Genomic DNA, 15,682 nt, shown 5'->3' on the forward strand with positions numbered 1-15,682 from the left:
CAAGTTAAGTATACTAGAGCTTATTAAGCCATACATTCTGCAAAGTCTGAATTGCTGCCTCTTTGTAAGCATCACATAGTGAGTTTGCATCCTTCACACAAGTCTCTTTCCACTTCTATTTTCTGATGGAATGTGGCAATTGGATCCCTCCCAAATACTGACCAGGCTGAATGATGCTGTAGTTAATCCTTTTTGACAAAAAGCCCATATTGCATAATGCAAACGTTTGCTAAGCTTACAGGGTGTGCGTATAATGAAGAGGAAAAGGTACATCATGCTCTGCAAAATGCTCAGAGACAAAAGTTTAGTATATGGTTCTAGTTAAAGGAAGCAAGTCCATATGAAATGAATGTCCCAAAGGTGCTTTTTCAAGAGGCAACTGGGCTTTGTTTTTCTCTTTTGCTTCTCAGAGCTGAAGAAACTTCTTAGATGAGAAGTGAAACATCTTCAAAGAAAAACAAACAGAAAGTCCAGTTGCCTCCTTTGGGACAACCATGACCTGGATGACTGAGAATCTCCATCGACATTTATGAAATGAACGCTTTCTTATTATTTTTAGGAGAGCAGAAAGTAGGAATAGTTTCCAAGTGATAGGGCAATAGTCTGAATCTTCTCTTTCAGAATGGGTTTAGATTTTTGCCTGTTTATTTTCTGACATGAACAATATAGAAGTGAAGTGTTTTTAAAGCTTTTGGAAAGATGCAGGAATTAATCTGATTTGATGTATTAAGTAGATTATGTTGTTCCATTCAAATTAAGTTTATCAGATAACATCTGGTGGGAACAGAAGTCCCAGTGTTCTAGTATGACTGACTGCAGTTAATATTGATTTGCTTTTTGCACAATTAAGGTTGACCTCCTTGTGTTGTAGATTCATTTTCCAGAGTTGCTTTGCTCTTTTTGACAGCTGTCACTAGAAAGACAGAATTCATTGTAACAGCTCCATTACCATTTTGCCTTATCTTTTGAAACAAGAACACTTTACACTAAGTGATTTATCAGCAAGATGAATTAATTTTCCTTAGCATGTCTATGGAGATGCTCAATCATCCAGGTCATGGTTGTCCCAAAGGTGCTTTTTCAAGAGGCGACTAGACTTTCTGGTTTTTGTTTGAAGATATTTTGCTTCTCATCCAAGAAGCTTCTTCAGCTCTGACTGGATTGTGAGGAATGAAAGGATTTGCATTCCTTGCAGAAAGCTGGTCATTTGGATTCTTTTAGCAAATCATTAAGATCACCTGGAGTTTTATCTGTGTCACCTGAGTGGGGCAAATGGGTGTGGAGCCTTCTTGGAACAGTTGAAAGGACTGTGTTGTAGACTGGGGATAGACAATGTCATATCCCTCTTTTGTTGAGAGAGAGAGAGAGAGCTGTTCAGTTTTGACATAGATGGCCTCTTTGATCCTTCTTTCAAACCAGCGGTCCTCCCTGTCCAAAACATGCTTTGCTGTCTTAGTCTTTGTCTTTTAAATGCAGATGGACTACTGAATCTAGTTTCCCAAGCATGCGCATCATTTTTCTTATTGTCAGCCTTTTGGGGTAGTCCAGACAGAAGATCAAAACCATGACTACTAATGCTATTATTATAAGGTTACAGTAATCTTGCAAGTCCAAAAAACTGTTCTCCTCCCCTGCCTTTACTTTCCAGGGAGGGTCCCCTCTGAGATGCTTTCTCTACCCACATCTCTTCTTTAGACTCAAATTTCTCTTATTAGGACTGTTGTCTAGGCTGAGGCTCTTCCTCCTGTCCCCCAAAGTTATTTTCATAGCCCATTTTTATAACTATTCCCATTCAACTGTTCAGTCATCTTCAAAAGAACTATGATTGAGAATGCCAATTTCACACAATCAGATGTGAGGGAGGGATCAGAGCACCCTGGGGAGGCCAGCTAATCAATGAACCAATTTAATATATTTTTATCTGTTCATCCCCTCATCATAACATATCCTCATACTTAAATACACATACAATTTTAGCTTTTGCTGCGTTCAGTAACCATATTATTTGATTCCCTATACCTTGCTTAACAAAGGACTCGTCCCTTTAAGAAAGTAACATAAAAGAAATAACATAAGAGTGAAATTTAAAAAGAAAGATAAGATAAAAGAAGTAGAAAAGAGTTGCAGGTAGGAAAAGAAAAGAAAAGGAGAAGCAGTTTCCAATTTTGGTAGTTACAACAAACTCATCAGCTCTCCTCTCTCTCTCTCTTCAAAGTTACAACATGTTTCTCGTTTTCACATATTCAATCCCGTGAGTGAGCAAATGCATGAATCTCCAATTCATTTCCCCCTATTTTCTTCAAAAAGTCTAAAACAGGTTTCCAGTCTTTAAGTACTTGTTGTCTTTTTAAAATTATTATTATTATTTCATTCAATTGTGTCCAATTCTCAGGGGCTGCAATCCCTGCAATTTTCTTGGCAAGATTTTTCAAAAGTGGCTTGCCATTGCCTTCTTTTAGGGTTGAGAGAAAATAATCCAGGGATTCATGCCTCAAAGCAGAGCTAGAACCCATAGCCTCCCAGTTTCTAGCTCAGTGCCTTAACCACTGCACCAAACTGGCTCCCACTTGTTGTCTTACCCCTTATGAAACAGATCAATTGTGTCATTTCCACATGTTCTGCTATTTTCACAATCCATTTGGTATTTCAGTGTTTTTACATCATGGTACATATAATAGTATCGCTGTAGCTACTATATACAAAATCAGTCTTCCATAAGTGCTAGCTAATTGGTTATCCACAAGTCCCAAATTTTACAGAAAACTCTTCATTACTCCACTTTTAATTTTATACATGGGTACCTGTGTGCTCTCATTCTCTATTCCTCTTATGTGGATAGATGTAAGTGTGTTTTGTACACTCCCTTCCTCCCAATTGGGATGCAGCCTTAGCAAACTGTTCTGTCAAGATTAATTTTCTTTGATGTAATGAGAGTAAATTTCAAAACTTTGCCAAGATAGTGGGGCACAAATATTGATGAGGATGAAGGCTGGAGTTAGCTCTGCTTTTTTGTAGGTCCCCGATGCTTGGCTTGTGCCTGCCATCCCAACCTTCTTTGCCGAAAGCCTTTCTGAAAACTATGTGACATTTCAATCCTGATAGCAAAAGAGCATTCTTGCCATTATCTGGCAAAGTCACGTAGAATGTTTCAGCTCTTTGGCTTTCGTTGTGGAAAAAAGACAATGGAACATTACAAAGTGAAATGCAGTAATAACAAACTATATGGGTATGGTTATGTTAGAACTATTCAAATAGCAAAAAAGGATACATAGGAATAAATAAAGGGCATAGTTTATTAAAACATCCTCACTCTGCTCTATTTCCTGTCCTTCCTCAGAGAATTACTAAAACCAGGAACTGAAAGTTGTGTTCATTTTTTAAAGTTAATCAAGTATGACAGCTTTAAATAATGTGTTGTAAGGATAGCTTTTATAGTAGGAGGGCTGCCAATTATGATTTAAAGTTGTTGGAACATTGAAGATTTGCCCGTAATGAAGCAAGTCTCTCAATTTTCCTTTGTATGACATAGTGTTCATTTTTTGGATTTATTAAAAACTATTTTTAAAGGGTACTTATGGATCAGTAGTTTTCCTTTCAGCAGAACCTTTATTATTTATTTTACATCAAAGATTGTCCTCTAGCCTGGATGACAGAATGAAGGACATTGCTTAGAAGCTACTAAAATTGGGTTTGCTAAATTTGTGGTTTATTATTTGTCACTGAAAAATCTTTCTTCTCTTTATAGATTTGTCTTCAGCAAAACGAAAATTTGCAGACTCCTTGAATGATTTCAAATTTCAATGTATAGGCGATGCAGAAACAGATGATGAAATATGTATAGGTAAGTGCATAGGCTTTGATTTAGACAAATGAGGCAATTCAATGGCTTAAATAGGAGGAATACAGATAAGAATGAAGTGAAACATATCTACAGTAGTTAGGAAGGATGAGTCTGCAAATTATTACAAGTTGTCCTTGACACTTGACCATTATTGCGATTTCAACTTCTGTCACTAAATAATGTGATCATTAATTCCAAAGGTGCTTTTTTTCAAGAGGCAACTGTACTTTCTCGGTTTTTTTGGAAGACATTTTGCTTCTCATCCAAGAAGCTTCTTCAGCAATGACTGGATGGAGGGGAATGGAAGGATTTCTACCCCTTGTAGACAGCTGGTCATTTGCATTCTTTTAGCGAGTCATTGAGGCCAGTATCTCAAACTGAAGCGCAAATGGTTCCTGTAGTCTACAATTTTTCTGGAAATCCCATACCATTCGAAAGGTGTTCATCCCAAAGTACATAGCTAAATGTCTATGGAGATTCTCAGTCATCCAGGTCATGGTTGCCCCATGGTTGCTCCAAGGGTGCTTTTTAAAAAGACTTTAAGACTCGACTTTTCTTTGGGTTTTTTTCCCTTTGTCTTCAAAAACAAAACAAAACCAGAAAGTCTAGTTGCCTCTTGAAAAAAAAAGCACCTTTCAGATATCCAGGACCTGGATGATTGAGAATCTCCATACAAAGGTGATCATTAAGTGCATCATACTGATTTTACAATTCTTTTTTTTTGTCATGATTGTTAGCAAATCCAGCTTCCCCCATTGACTTTGCTTGACTGAAGCCCCCTAGGAAGGTCACAAATGGCAACCAGATGACCCTGAGACACCACAAATATTGTAAATACATATTTCCAAACATCCAGTTTTTGATCATGTGACCCTCGGACTGGGTGTAAGTCAATGTTTTCATGCCATCATAACTTTGAACAGTTGTTAAACAAATGATCACTAGTCGAGACAATCTGTAGCAAGCCTTTGAAAACTGAAATGATTTGATTTATTGATCAAATAAATAAATCAAATAAATATACAGTAGCCTTTCACGGGAAAAACAGCATTAGTAGTAGATGTAACTATATCCACAGTAGAACCCACAAATAGTTCTCTGTTGCCAATCTAGCAAACCAGGTAAGGTCCTCAAAAATTTCAAGGTGGGGCCGTTCACCCTGGTGCTGTTCTGCATTATGAAACAGTTGCACAGGGTTCCACCAGAAAACCGTGCTCGACTAAACCACACCCTACTAAACCGCGTCGCTGACGTCATCAACAGGGCGACAACAGCGTGGAGACAGAAGCACGCTGTAAACCCTAAACCTAAAATTAACCCCTAAACCTAAACCTAACCCCCCTAAACCTAATCCTAAACCTAACCCTAAACCTAACCCTTAACCTAACCCTAAACCTAATCCTAACCCTTAACCTAACCCTTAACCTAACCCTAAACCTAACCCTAACCCTTAACCTAACCCTAAACCTAACCCTAACCCTAACCCTTAACCTAACCCTAAAGCTAACCCTTACCTTAAGTTGAATCGGCTTGCTTTCAAAGCGCTATTTAAAGCACCCTTCTTTCTCCGCGCTGGCTGTTGTCGCCCTGTTGATGACGTCAGCGACGCGGTTTAATCGGGCGCGGTTTAGTCGAGCGCGGTTTTGACGGGTCACGGTTGCACAGTATAAACCAACTTCAAGGGCCATCTCATGAAGATTGCATTACAATGACACAGTTGTACATTGCCATGAGTTACTGAAAACATGTCTCTGTGCTGAAGTAGGAATGCAATTGGTGTGCCCCTTGAAGCTGATCAAAGCCTCTCTTTTGCCTCTAATGCTTTGTGGTTGTCCTGCATCAATGCTGAATCCAGGAGCACCTCCAACCTGCAAACCTCATTCTCAAAGGGAAATGCAGTTTTGTCCGGAATCGGTATTTTCCCTTAATCCTGAAATCCAGTCCCGGAAATAGTAACAATTCATGTTCAATTTCAATTTGCCTCTCACATTCAGTCTCTTACAACTTGTAGACATCCGGAGGCTCAAAGAATAGAAATGTAAAGTTATGTATCAAAGGCATGTTGATTACTAAGGCCAAACCTATGTATTCTTTTCAGTGGGATCATATGAATATTAGATATCATGAAAAATAAATCCTTGCAGGACACTACATGGCATAGGGTTTCCCAATATCTGTTTTTGGTAGCTCCTGGAGCTGTAGGAATCATTGCAAGCAGCACCTCCACTCCCCAGTTCTTTCAAGTGTACCAAACAAATGGGCCCCGGTGTCAGAAGTTACTGAGAGATCTTGTAATATAAATAAGATTGCAGCATCTCGTGTTCTCGTGAGACAGTTTATCCATCAAGGCTGTGTCAGATCCAGGTCCAAATCTAGGAAAAAAAATTTAAATCACCAGTAAAAGTTCCTTTAGCTTGGCTAAATACGAAAACTGGACGTTCATTGTTAAACTTGGTCAGGCCAAAAAATGGTTCTCTATGCAAAGGCTTGACCATTGCTTTCTTTAAGGGGTTTGGAAAATCTACCCGAAGAAGAGAAAGTTAATACTCAGTGAGTTTTTGGAGGTTCTTATAAACCAAGCTATGGAACAATCTAACATACAAGTAATGGCACAAACACTTCCAAGAACTTTATCCACTTCCTCAGAAAACAAATGACCAAACAAAACTCAAAATATGAATGCTATTTATTTGCTCCCAAAGATTTTGTTCAAGACCAGATGCATTTTTTTTTGTTTATCTATTTAGACCTATTGGTGAGAACATGTTGAAGACAATGTCTCACCTGAAAGTCCAGACTATCCTTTTTGGATAATCTTCCCTGTTGCTTATCAACCAAACAGAAAATAGAACAAAAGAAAAAAGAAAAGAGTTATATTTGCCTTACTACATGAGCCGAGATTAGTGCTTGGGGACAAGATTGTTATGTCATCCATTTGCATTGTTTCTTATCACATTCAGAAACCCCTGAATTTTATTTGTTTGAGAAATAATGAAAACAAAAGGATTACCTTACCTTAATCCACCATTTGTTAAAGAGGCTTGGTTTTTATATAGACTATGCCAGATGGACTGATTATACTTCAATACTCATATATGCTCTGAAGTGGGTGCCCGCTGGTCACTAATTTTGAAGGCTGTGCAATGGTTCGTGTTCTGTTGAATTGAATTGACTAGTTGTCAAATGGTGCTGTTGCCTTCTCAGCTTTGTGGCTGCAAACCCGCAAGCATATATGTATATAAAGCATAGACAGTCACTTTTTCAGTGCCATTGTAATCTTGCCAGATGAATGGTTACAAGTGAAAGACTACATGCATTCAATAATCTTGTTTGTTTTTCTTTTATTCCTCATAGCAAAATCCCTGCAAGAATTTGCTACTGTTCTAAGGAACCTAGAAGATGAGCGCATACGAATGGTAAGAAACCTGCTTCCTTTTAGACATAATAACATAATTTCTGGGACATGAATAGAATGCAATCAGTGCTTGGAAAAAACTACAGGGTAAAGTATGATAGGAATTTTTTTCAGATCTTATTGAAATCATATAAGTATGTGTTTTCTCTTCTTAAGGTAGATGAATGTCACCATAGGTTCCAGGGAGCAGTGTCCCAGGGCTTGTAGGATAGATTAGCTCTTCTCTCCCCCTGATTTTAAAGGGAGTATATATATAGTCTGTGTCTGTGTCTGTGTCTGTGTCTGTGTCTGTGTCTGTGTCTGTGTCTGTGTCTGTGTCTGTGTCTGTGTCTGTGTCTGTGTCTGTCTGTCTGCCTGCCTGCCTGCCTGCCTGCCTACCGTCTGTCTGTCTGTCTGTCTGTCTGTCTGTCTGTCTGTCTGTCTGTCTGTCTGTCTATCTATCTATCTATCTATCTATCTATCTATCTATCTATCTATCTATCTATCTATCTATCTACTGGTCTTGTTGTATTTGGGTCTTTTTCCGTGTAAGATTGAGATTGTCTTGGCAACGTTTCGGCGAGGTCTCACTCGCCATCTTCAGGACACCAGCCTGAAATCTACGAAAACACACAAACACAACCACACACACACACACACACACACACACACACACACATCTCTCTCTCTCTCTCTTTCCCCCCCCCTCTCTCTCTCTCTGTGTGTAAGTTCCAGTATAACTCAGGAACACCTCGAGCAATTTCAACCAAATTTGGAACAAGATGACTTACTCTCTGGAAAAAAAATACTGTGGGAATAAGACACCCTTAATACCCCTCAGGGTATGTGTTCTCTTAAGAGACAATCTGTTATGCCTTAAAATGGCTTCTACTGTACAGCACAGTGGAATTGCCATTGTAAAGGCTTCACGGTACTCCACAAGGGGAGTCCCTCTGGTAAGGGGGAAAATCCAACATTAGATATTACATTTGGTCTGGACATTTTCCCTTTATAAATAAATACCCGGACAACGCCAGGTTACAAGCTAGTTGATAATAAAAGACCTCCTTTTGGTGTCTGAAACTTGAGAGACCGCCTACTGCCAATTACCTCCACTAGGCCAATAAGATCCCATAGATTAGGCCTCCTCCGAATTCCATCAGCCGGTCAATGTCGACTGGCAACTACCCGGAGGAGAGCCTTCTCGGTGGCTGCTCCGACCCTCTGGAACGATCTCCCCGTGGAGATTCGTATCCTCACCACCCTCCAGACCTTCCACGTAGCCCTTAAAACCTGGCTGTCCCGACAGGCCTGGGGCTAAAGACTTCAACCCCACCCGAATAGTATGACTGTTGCATTTTTTAACGATGTATTGTTTTCATGTATGTAACGTGTTTTGTCCTTCCCTCCCCCCGAATTGTGAGCCGCCCTGAGTCCCCTCAGGGAAAAGGGCGGCATACAAATAAAGTAAATGAAATGAATGAATGAATGAAACAGTTTCCTTTACCAGCAACTTTGCTAATGGAAAAAAATTTCAAGAAGAGCAAGATATTGAGTCAGTGGGATGGGAGACCATAAACACGGTTAACATTTAGATTTGTTCTCAATGGGAGGATTTTTTTAAAAAAAAAGAAAGGGCAGAAAGCAATATTATTCATATGTTCCTCTCCTGTTAATCTTCTGCTAATTGGCCTTTGGAATTGTCAGGATCATGGTCTGTATGTGTGCTATGGTTAGAAAAAAAATGTTGCTTTAATTTATTCAGTAAGATCTAGAACAACTTTCTTAACTTGTTACTAGGCTTTGATAGATGTTGGCTTTGAGAAGAAATTGTGGGTAATTTTTGCAATGCTCTTGCCTGTTTTGGCCAATGGCCATGATATAGCTCAACAAATTGTCAACTTCTCTGCCTAAAAGAATAGCAATATTCATCCATAGGGAGTAAATCTTGGCAGCTTAATAAGGATAGCAAACTACAGCAAACTGCCTGCCACTGAATCTATTTGGTCTTGCACTCAGAGAACAAAGATTGTATTATGCAGTCCAGCTTCTTTAGACATTTTTGCTCCCAGCTGGATTAAAGTGTCTCTGATAGCATCACATGTAGAAGGGACTATAGATTTAAGTCCTAGAATCATAGAATTGAAAGGGACCTTGGAGGTCCTTTAGTCAAACCCTTGGCCTAGTTCAGGAATCCTCATAGCTGGACAATTGGCCATCTAATCTTTTCTTGAAAACCTCCAATGATGAAGAACCCATAACTCCAGGAGCAAGCTGTTCCATTGCCATGTAGCTCTAATTGTTGGGAAATTCCTTCTGATTCCAAATTTGTGTCTCCCTCCATAAAGCTTCCACTCGTTGATTGTAGTCTTAAACCCCCACCCCCACAGCAGTAAGGAGAACAAATCTAATTCTCTTTTCTGTGACATCCTTTTATATATTGAAAGACTTCTATCATGTCTCCCCTAACTTTCTCCTCTTTAGGCTAAACATACCAAGTTTCCCTTAGTTGCTCTTCATAGGACTGAACATACAAGCTCCTAATCATCTTTGTCATTCTTCTCCATGCTGTTTCTAGTTCTCAGCACTATTTTTATCAGTGATAAAGACCAGACACAGTAGTTCAGGTGCAGTCTCACCAGTGAAACAGAGAATGGTACTATCACTTCTCACAATCTCGATGAAGCCTAGTGTAGTATTGAGCTTTTTGGAAGCCCAGCTCACTGCTGAATCATGCTGAATCTGTGGTCTACCAAGATATCCGGATCCCTCTTGCAAGTACTGCTGGGTAAGGCACCACTTATCTTGGATCTGTGCCTCTGGGGTGAAGTCTGCAAGAATAATCATGACTCAAACAAAGAGCTAAAGGGCTAATCATCATGGAACTAGAAAAAAGCTACTTTGGAATGGTGTAGAGCTTTTGTTGTACTCATGTAGATTGGTCCTTTGAATTGCGCTGGTGTGAGACTCATATAGTTCAGGGGAGGCTAGAAGCCTGGGATATAGAACTAGTTGTTTAGAGAAGACTTGGATTGTCTTCATCCTGTATTCCCTAGAAATGCTTGAGTTAGTTTGTACCTTGACCCTACATTCTTTTGCTTCTTCTCTTATCTCTTGGGCTATTCATAGATCTTGCTTCTGCTTCACACTCTGGCTGGCTGTTTTTTAGCCAGAAGGAAAGTTTAGCAAGTCTGCCTGCCTGCCAAGCATGGTGATGTCTCTGTGCGAACAGGACGAAGCTGACGGTAGTTCAAGTATGAACAAAAAACAATTGGAGGAATTCCCTCACAATGTCTTCCTTTGGGATTTCATGGAAACATGGGAAGCCAGGGATGCTACTGAGATGATTGTAACAATGACTGACAGAAAATTCACACACAGCCCTTGTGACTGACTGCAGGCGCCTCCTATATTACCTTTGAAAATGTTTCTGTGATTTTGTTCCTTCTGAATGAATTTCTACAGCTAATTGAATTAACATTAAAAAATGTAGAAGAATTTCTCTGCCTAGCATTACTCTTGGCTATTCAAACATCCACATCAGTCTTCTGGTATCTTTAAGTGATCTTGGTTATAGATAAAGCTGCATTAAAACAAAAAGCTTTTCAACCAGACAATTCTTGCCTTCTATGATTCATTGGCACTTTTTAGTAATAACAGTAGCAATCGCACTTCGATTTATATACTGGTTCATATTGCTTTACAGCCCTCTCTAAGTGGTTTACAGTGTCAGCATATTGCCCCAAACAATCTGGGTCCTCATTTTACCGACCTTGGAAGGATGGAAGGCTGACTCAAGCTTGAGCTGCTCAGGATCGAACTCCTGGCAGTGGGCAGAGTTAGACTGCAATACTGCATTGTAACACTGCACTATCGGTGCTCTTGTAACTATAGAATATTTTGAATAGGGGAATCTACATAAGCAGCAAAAGGTTGAATGCTGAAAATTAGAAAAGCTAAACAATATTTACAGTTTTAGAATACGAATAGTGTTTAGACACAATGTTTTACCTTGTTTGTGGTTGCTTTCACTGCAAACATTTCCATCCTATGATCCACATTCTATTGGAAATCTACAAAGATAGGGCAAACATTTTGAAGCATGAAAGTTAGAATTGCAGTATTACATTGAAACACCGAAATCTCAGAAGCTTAGGGAATCTAAAGAAATCATTACTATTTTAAAAATCAACTTAATTTTGAAGTTTTATGGATGTCAACTGTGCTTGTGCTTCTGTGGGTTACATATTATGAGCCCATTTATTTCTTTGCTTTGTATAGTTGGACATTTATCTTTGAATGGCAACAAAATAAAAACAATGCAAGTGTAAACAAAACAAAAAACACATAGCATCTGAAGCAGCACAGATATCCACATCAATGAATCCTAAAAATGAATTTAGTTCATTCCTGGCTCAGGAAAAAAGCCTGTTTTTAATCTGTATGAAAATCCATGTTGGTGTTATGGATGATCTACCTAAAGGTGGAGTTCGAGGGGGGGAATCCATCAGTCTATAAGTTTGTAGGTTAAAAAAAATTACTTCAAGCTCAGTTCAACTTCCAATGTCTTCATGGATGTACTTTGACAACAAATGGTTGTCAAATTTTCTGCCTTTTGGAATGCTTTTTCAACTCCCCAGCCTAGTTCTTATTCATACCCTATTTTCCCAAAATAAGACCTCCCCTGATAATAAGCCCAATTGGGCTTTTGAGCATATGTGCTAAAATAAGCCTTCCCCAAAAATAAGATCTCCCCAAAAATATTGCAAAACAGCAGCAGCCATGAGATGACCACCCTTACTGCCTCCTGCACCTCAAAAATAATAAGACCTCTTCAAAAATAAGGCCAAGTGCTTATTTCGGAGGTCAAAAGAAAATAAGATCCTGTCTTATTTTTGGGGAAATACTGTAATATTCTGTAGAACTCTCCCATCAAAATACTTTCCAAGCCTGACCTGTTTAGTTTCCAAACCCAGGAAAGGGAAAAGTTATATATCAGCAATGTACAGTACTTAGTAGTATCAACCAGCTGTTTTCTAAAATTCTTCAACGCTCCTTACTTTTTTTTATTCTCTAAAGAAGCTGTATAAATAACCACAGTTTTTAAATTGTTCAGTCTTCAAGTCGTTATATGTTAACATCGGTTGATTTTGTAAAATTGAAATCAGGGGATCCCTAATTATATGTTGTATAAAATTCTGAATCGTACAGATTTTTTAGGAAGAAAAAAAATTATCACATTTAGAGAGAATTATAATAATTTAGCATGGGAATGTGGATGCTTCGACTTAGTAGATAGTAAGCATTTCTTTTCCATTTGCTTGACAGATTGAAAATGCTGGTGAAGTCCTAATCACACCTCTGGAGAAATTTCGAAAAGAGCAAATTGGTGCTGCTAAGGTAGGTGGAAAAATTGATAATGTTTTCTTGTCTCTTTGAAGGAGATTTGAAAAATACACTTAAAGTATTATTTGGAAGATCTACAGGAATCAGTATAACATGGACAGCAGTTGCTTTTTCTGTCAGATACCAAATAACCTTTCTTGGCAATCCTCTTCTAGACTTCTTCAACAGCAATCGAAAGAGGAGTGTCTAATGGTTTTCTTGCATATTTTAATTGAGAAAGTTATTGCAATTGAACAATTGTATGTAGTATATAGATGGTAATAAGTGTTAAGAATATTTTGATGCACCAGATCTGGTTATGATTGGAAAAAAAAAACATCAGAAAACAAAAACCTAGCTAGTCAACCATTTTGTTCTCATGTTAGGCAAACCAAATACTTATCAGAAGTTTGTGACTATAGAATTAATGAAGTTAATGTATCAACAAAAGCATTCAAGGATATGCAATTGGAGAGTATCAACCTGCTTCTATTTTCCATATATTAGGTGAATATCAGAAAAGGATTATAGGTGAAAATCAAAGGAATATAAGCATGTTTGTGGGAAGGGTATATGTTTCCGCTGCCAGGGCAAGGAGTGGCACATCACATACAGGTAGTCCTCAACGTATGACCTGAGTTGGGCTCAAAATTTCAGTTTAGCAGCAAGACAGTTGTTAAAGTGAAATACTGTTCCATTGTATGATCTTCCTTCCCACAGTGGTTAAGTGAAATACTGCAGTTATTAAGTAACACAATTGCTACATGAATCTGGCTTCCCCATTGACTTTGCTTGTCAGAAGGTCACCAAAGGTGATCACATGATCTTGGGATAATGCAATTATGACAAACACAATCCAGTTGCCAGCCATGTGAATTTTGATCAAGTGACCTTGGGGATGTTGTATGTTGGAAAACTAGTCATAACTCATTTCAGTACCATTGTAACTTTAAATGGTTACTAAATGAATGGTTGTAAGTTGAAGACTACCTGTAGTAGCTTTGGAACTAGAGAGATTTCTCATTTTCACCATAACTCTGAACCAGACAGCAAAGCACTGACTTCATTTGTTGTCACTGTTATCATACAGCTAAATTGGTTTGGCTGTTTAGTATAAAGAAGTCATCATATTCTCAGATTCCCAACAGAGGTAAGAAGAAATCTGTGGCACATCCAGTGGCATCATAACATCCACAGAATTGCACAAGTCTGCAAAGAGTATTAGGAAAACTAGTGTCCATTCTTACTAGATGAGTTTCTTAACCTGGAATTCCCCCTCCCTCTTTTTTAATAATAAAATAATGATGATGATGATGATGATGATGATGATGATGATGATTCAGTAGCTCAAATGATCCATTGGAATTTGTGCAAAAATTATAATATTAAAACAGCAACAAACTGGTGGGAACATCAGCCTGAAAAAGTCACCGAAAATCAGATGGTCAAGACCTTGTGGGATTTCCGTATACAAACAGACAAAATACTGGCGCATAATACACTAGACATCACACTGGTTGAGAAAAATAAGGTCACAATCATAGACATCGCAATACCAGGTGATAGCAGGGTCGCCGAGAAGGAACATGAAAAAATCGCAAAATACCAGGACTTAAAAATTGAAATTCAACGACTATGGCACAAACCAGCAGTGGTAATTCCAGTGGTAATTGGCACACTGGGTGCTATTCCAAAAGCACTGGAATTACATTTAAAACAGTTAAAAATTGACAAAATCACCATCAGTCAAATGCAAAAAGCCGCACTGCTTGGATCTGCACGCATATTACGAAAATACGTTACGACGTCCTAGGCCCCTGGGTGGGGCCTGACTAGTAACCAATGCCAAATCCGGTGAAACAACTGGCCGCTGTGATACAATTGTATAATAATAATAATAATAATAATAATAATAATAATGAGCTAGGTATAGCTCTAAGTTTTTTCTTTTCTGCTCCAAGGCATTGCACCTTCTACTTCTATTTCGTTGCTATAACAACCTGAGGTTTCTGGTTAAGATAGATGATTTCCTGCCACTTTCCTTTTTATTCAGCAGTTTTCCATACAAAATTCTCCACTACTTCTTATTTCTGGAACACTTAGGAGTGACACTAAGGCAGGAATAAAATTGTAGGAGGCATTGGAATTAATCCACTTAGCATTTGCAATAAAAGCTATTACTATGTCTGTAGTAATAATTATGACAAATATTTTACTATTCTGGCACCTGCATGGAAATTATTCTGACTCTGCTATATACTTCATCAACTTGGTGCCTTCTGCGTAGTTTTATCTTCACCATCTGCATTACCATGCTAAGGTTCCCCCTGAGGTCACCCCTCCCTACATATGTTTCAAAGGATCTTGAAGACCTGGCTTTTGCTGAAGCTAGTGTGATTGAAGCCCTCTTTTTTTGTTCCTCTTTGGGTTTATTATCTGCGGCATCTTCGCTGCCGGAAGACTCGGCAGCGGATCTTTGGAGTTTGGAAGCCAGTTTTGCTTGGAGCACGGAGGTGGCGACAGCGCACCAGTGCCCTAGCCCTGCAGGGAGAGCTGGGCCAGGGCATGGTGAGGCTGGGAGGCACGCAAGCTGGTGGCAGAACAGGTGCTCGCGCAACCTCCCTTTCCAGCTGGGCAGAGCGCCACACGGCTTAGCGCCTTTGGGATATTACTGGGTCTGTGAGTGGCATTCTGCCTGACTGGAAAGGGGGGTTGCCAGGCAGCTGCTCATGAGAGCAGCCCTTGGCAACCCCCTGCTTCAGCTGGGCACAGCGCCACTCACCAACCTAGCGGTATCCCGAAGGCAGCAAGCAATGTGAGCACCTTTGCCCCCCTCTTTCCACGGCTCCTGTGGCTTGGCGCCTTCGGGATATCGTTAGATTGGTGAGTGATATTCTGCCTGACTGGAGGGTGTGTGTGTCCAGGGGGCTTATTATCGGGGGAGGGCATATATTTTTGCCCACAGGAAAATATGGCATGGTCTTATTATCAGGACATGTCATAGTTTCGGGAAAACACAGTAGGTAATATCAATGCCACTGTTCATGTTACTTAGTTGGGTA

At 39.3% G+C, this 15,682-nt stretch overlaps 1 protein-coding gene across 5 annotated transcripts in view; it reads left to right on the forward strand.

Annotated features, from left to right (window-relative positions):
- Positions 1 to 15,682, forward strand: part of ARHGAP26 (Rho GTPase activating protein 26) — a 256,484-nt gene that overhangs the window by 71,779 nt on the left and 169,023 nt on the right. For all 5 annotated transcript variants that reach the window (XM_087709586.1, XM_087709588.1, XM_087709587.1 and 2 more), the window contains exons 2-4: positions 3,746 to 3,841; positions 7,196 to 7,257; positions 12,564 to 12,635. In XM_087709586.1, coding sequence (XP_087565712.1) covers positions 3,746 to 3,841; positions 7,196 to 7,257; positions 12,564 to 12,635 — 230 coding nt within the window. The remainder of the gene's footprint in view (positions 1 to 3,745; positions 3,842 to 7,195; positions 7,258 to 12,563; positions 12,636 to 15,682) is intronic.

Source organism: Thamnophis sirtalis, unplaced genomic scaffold (genome assembly GCF_051295495.1).
Source record: "Thamnophis sirtalis isolate CommonGarterSnake01/CBP01778 unplaced genomic scaffold, rThaSir2_p1.2 scaffold_3, whole genome shotgun sequence".
NCBI lineage: Eukaryota > Metazoa > Chordata > Lepidosauria > Squamata > Natricidae > Thamnophis > Thamnophis sirtalis.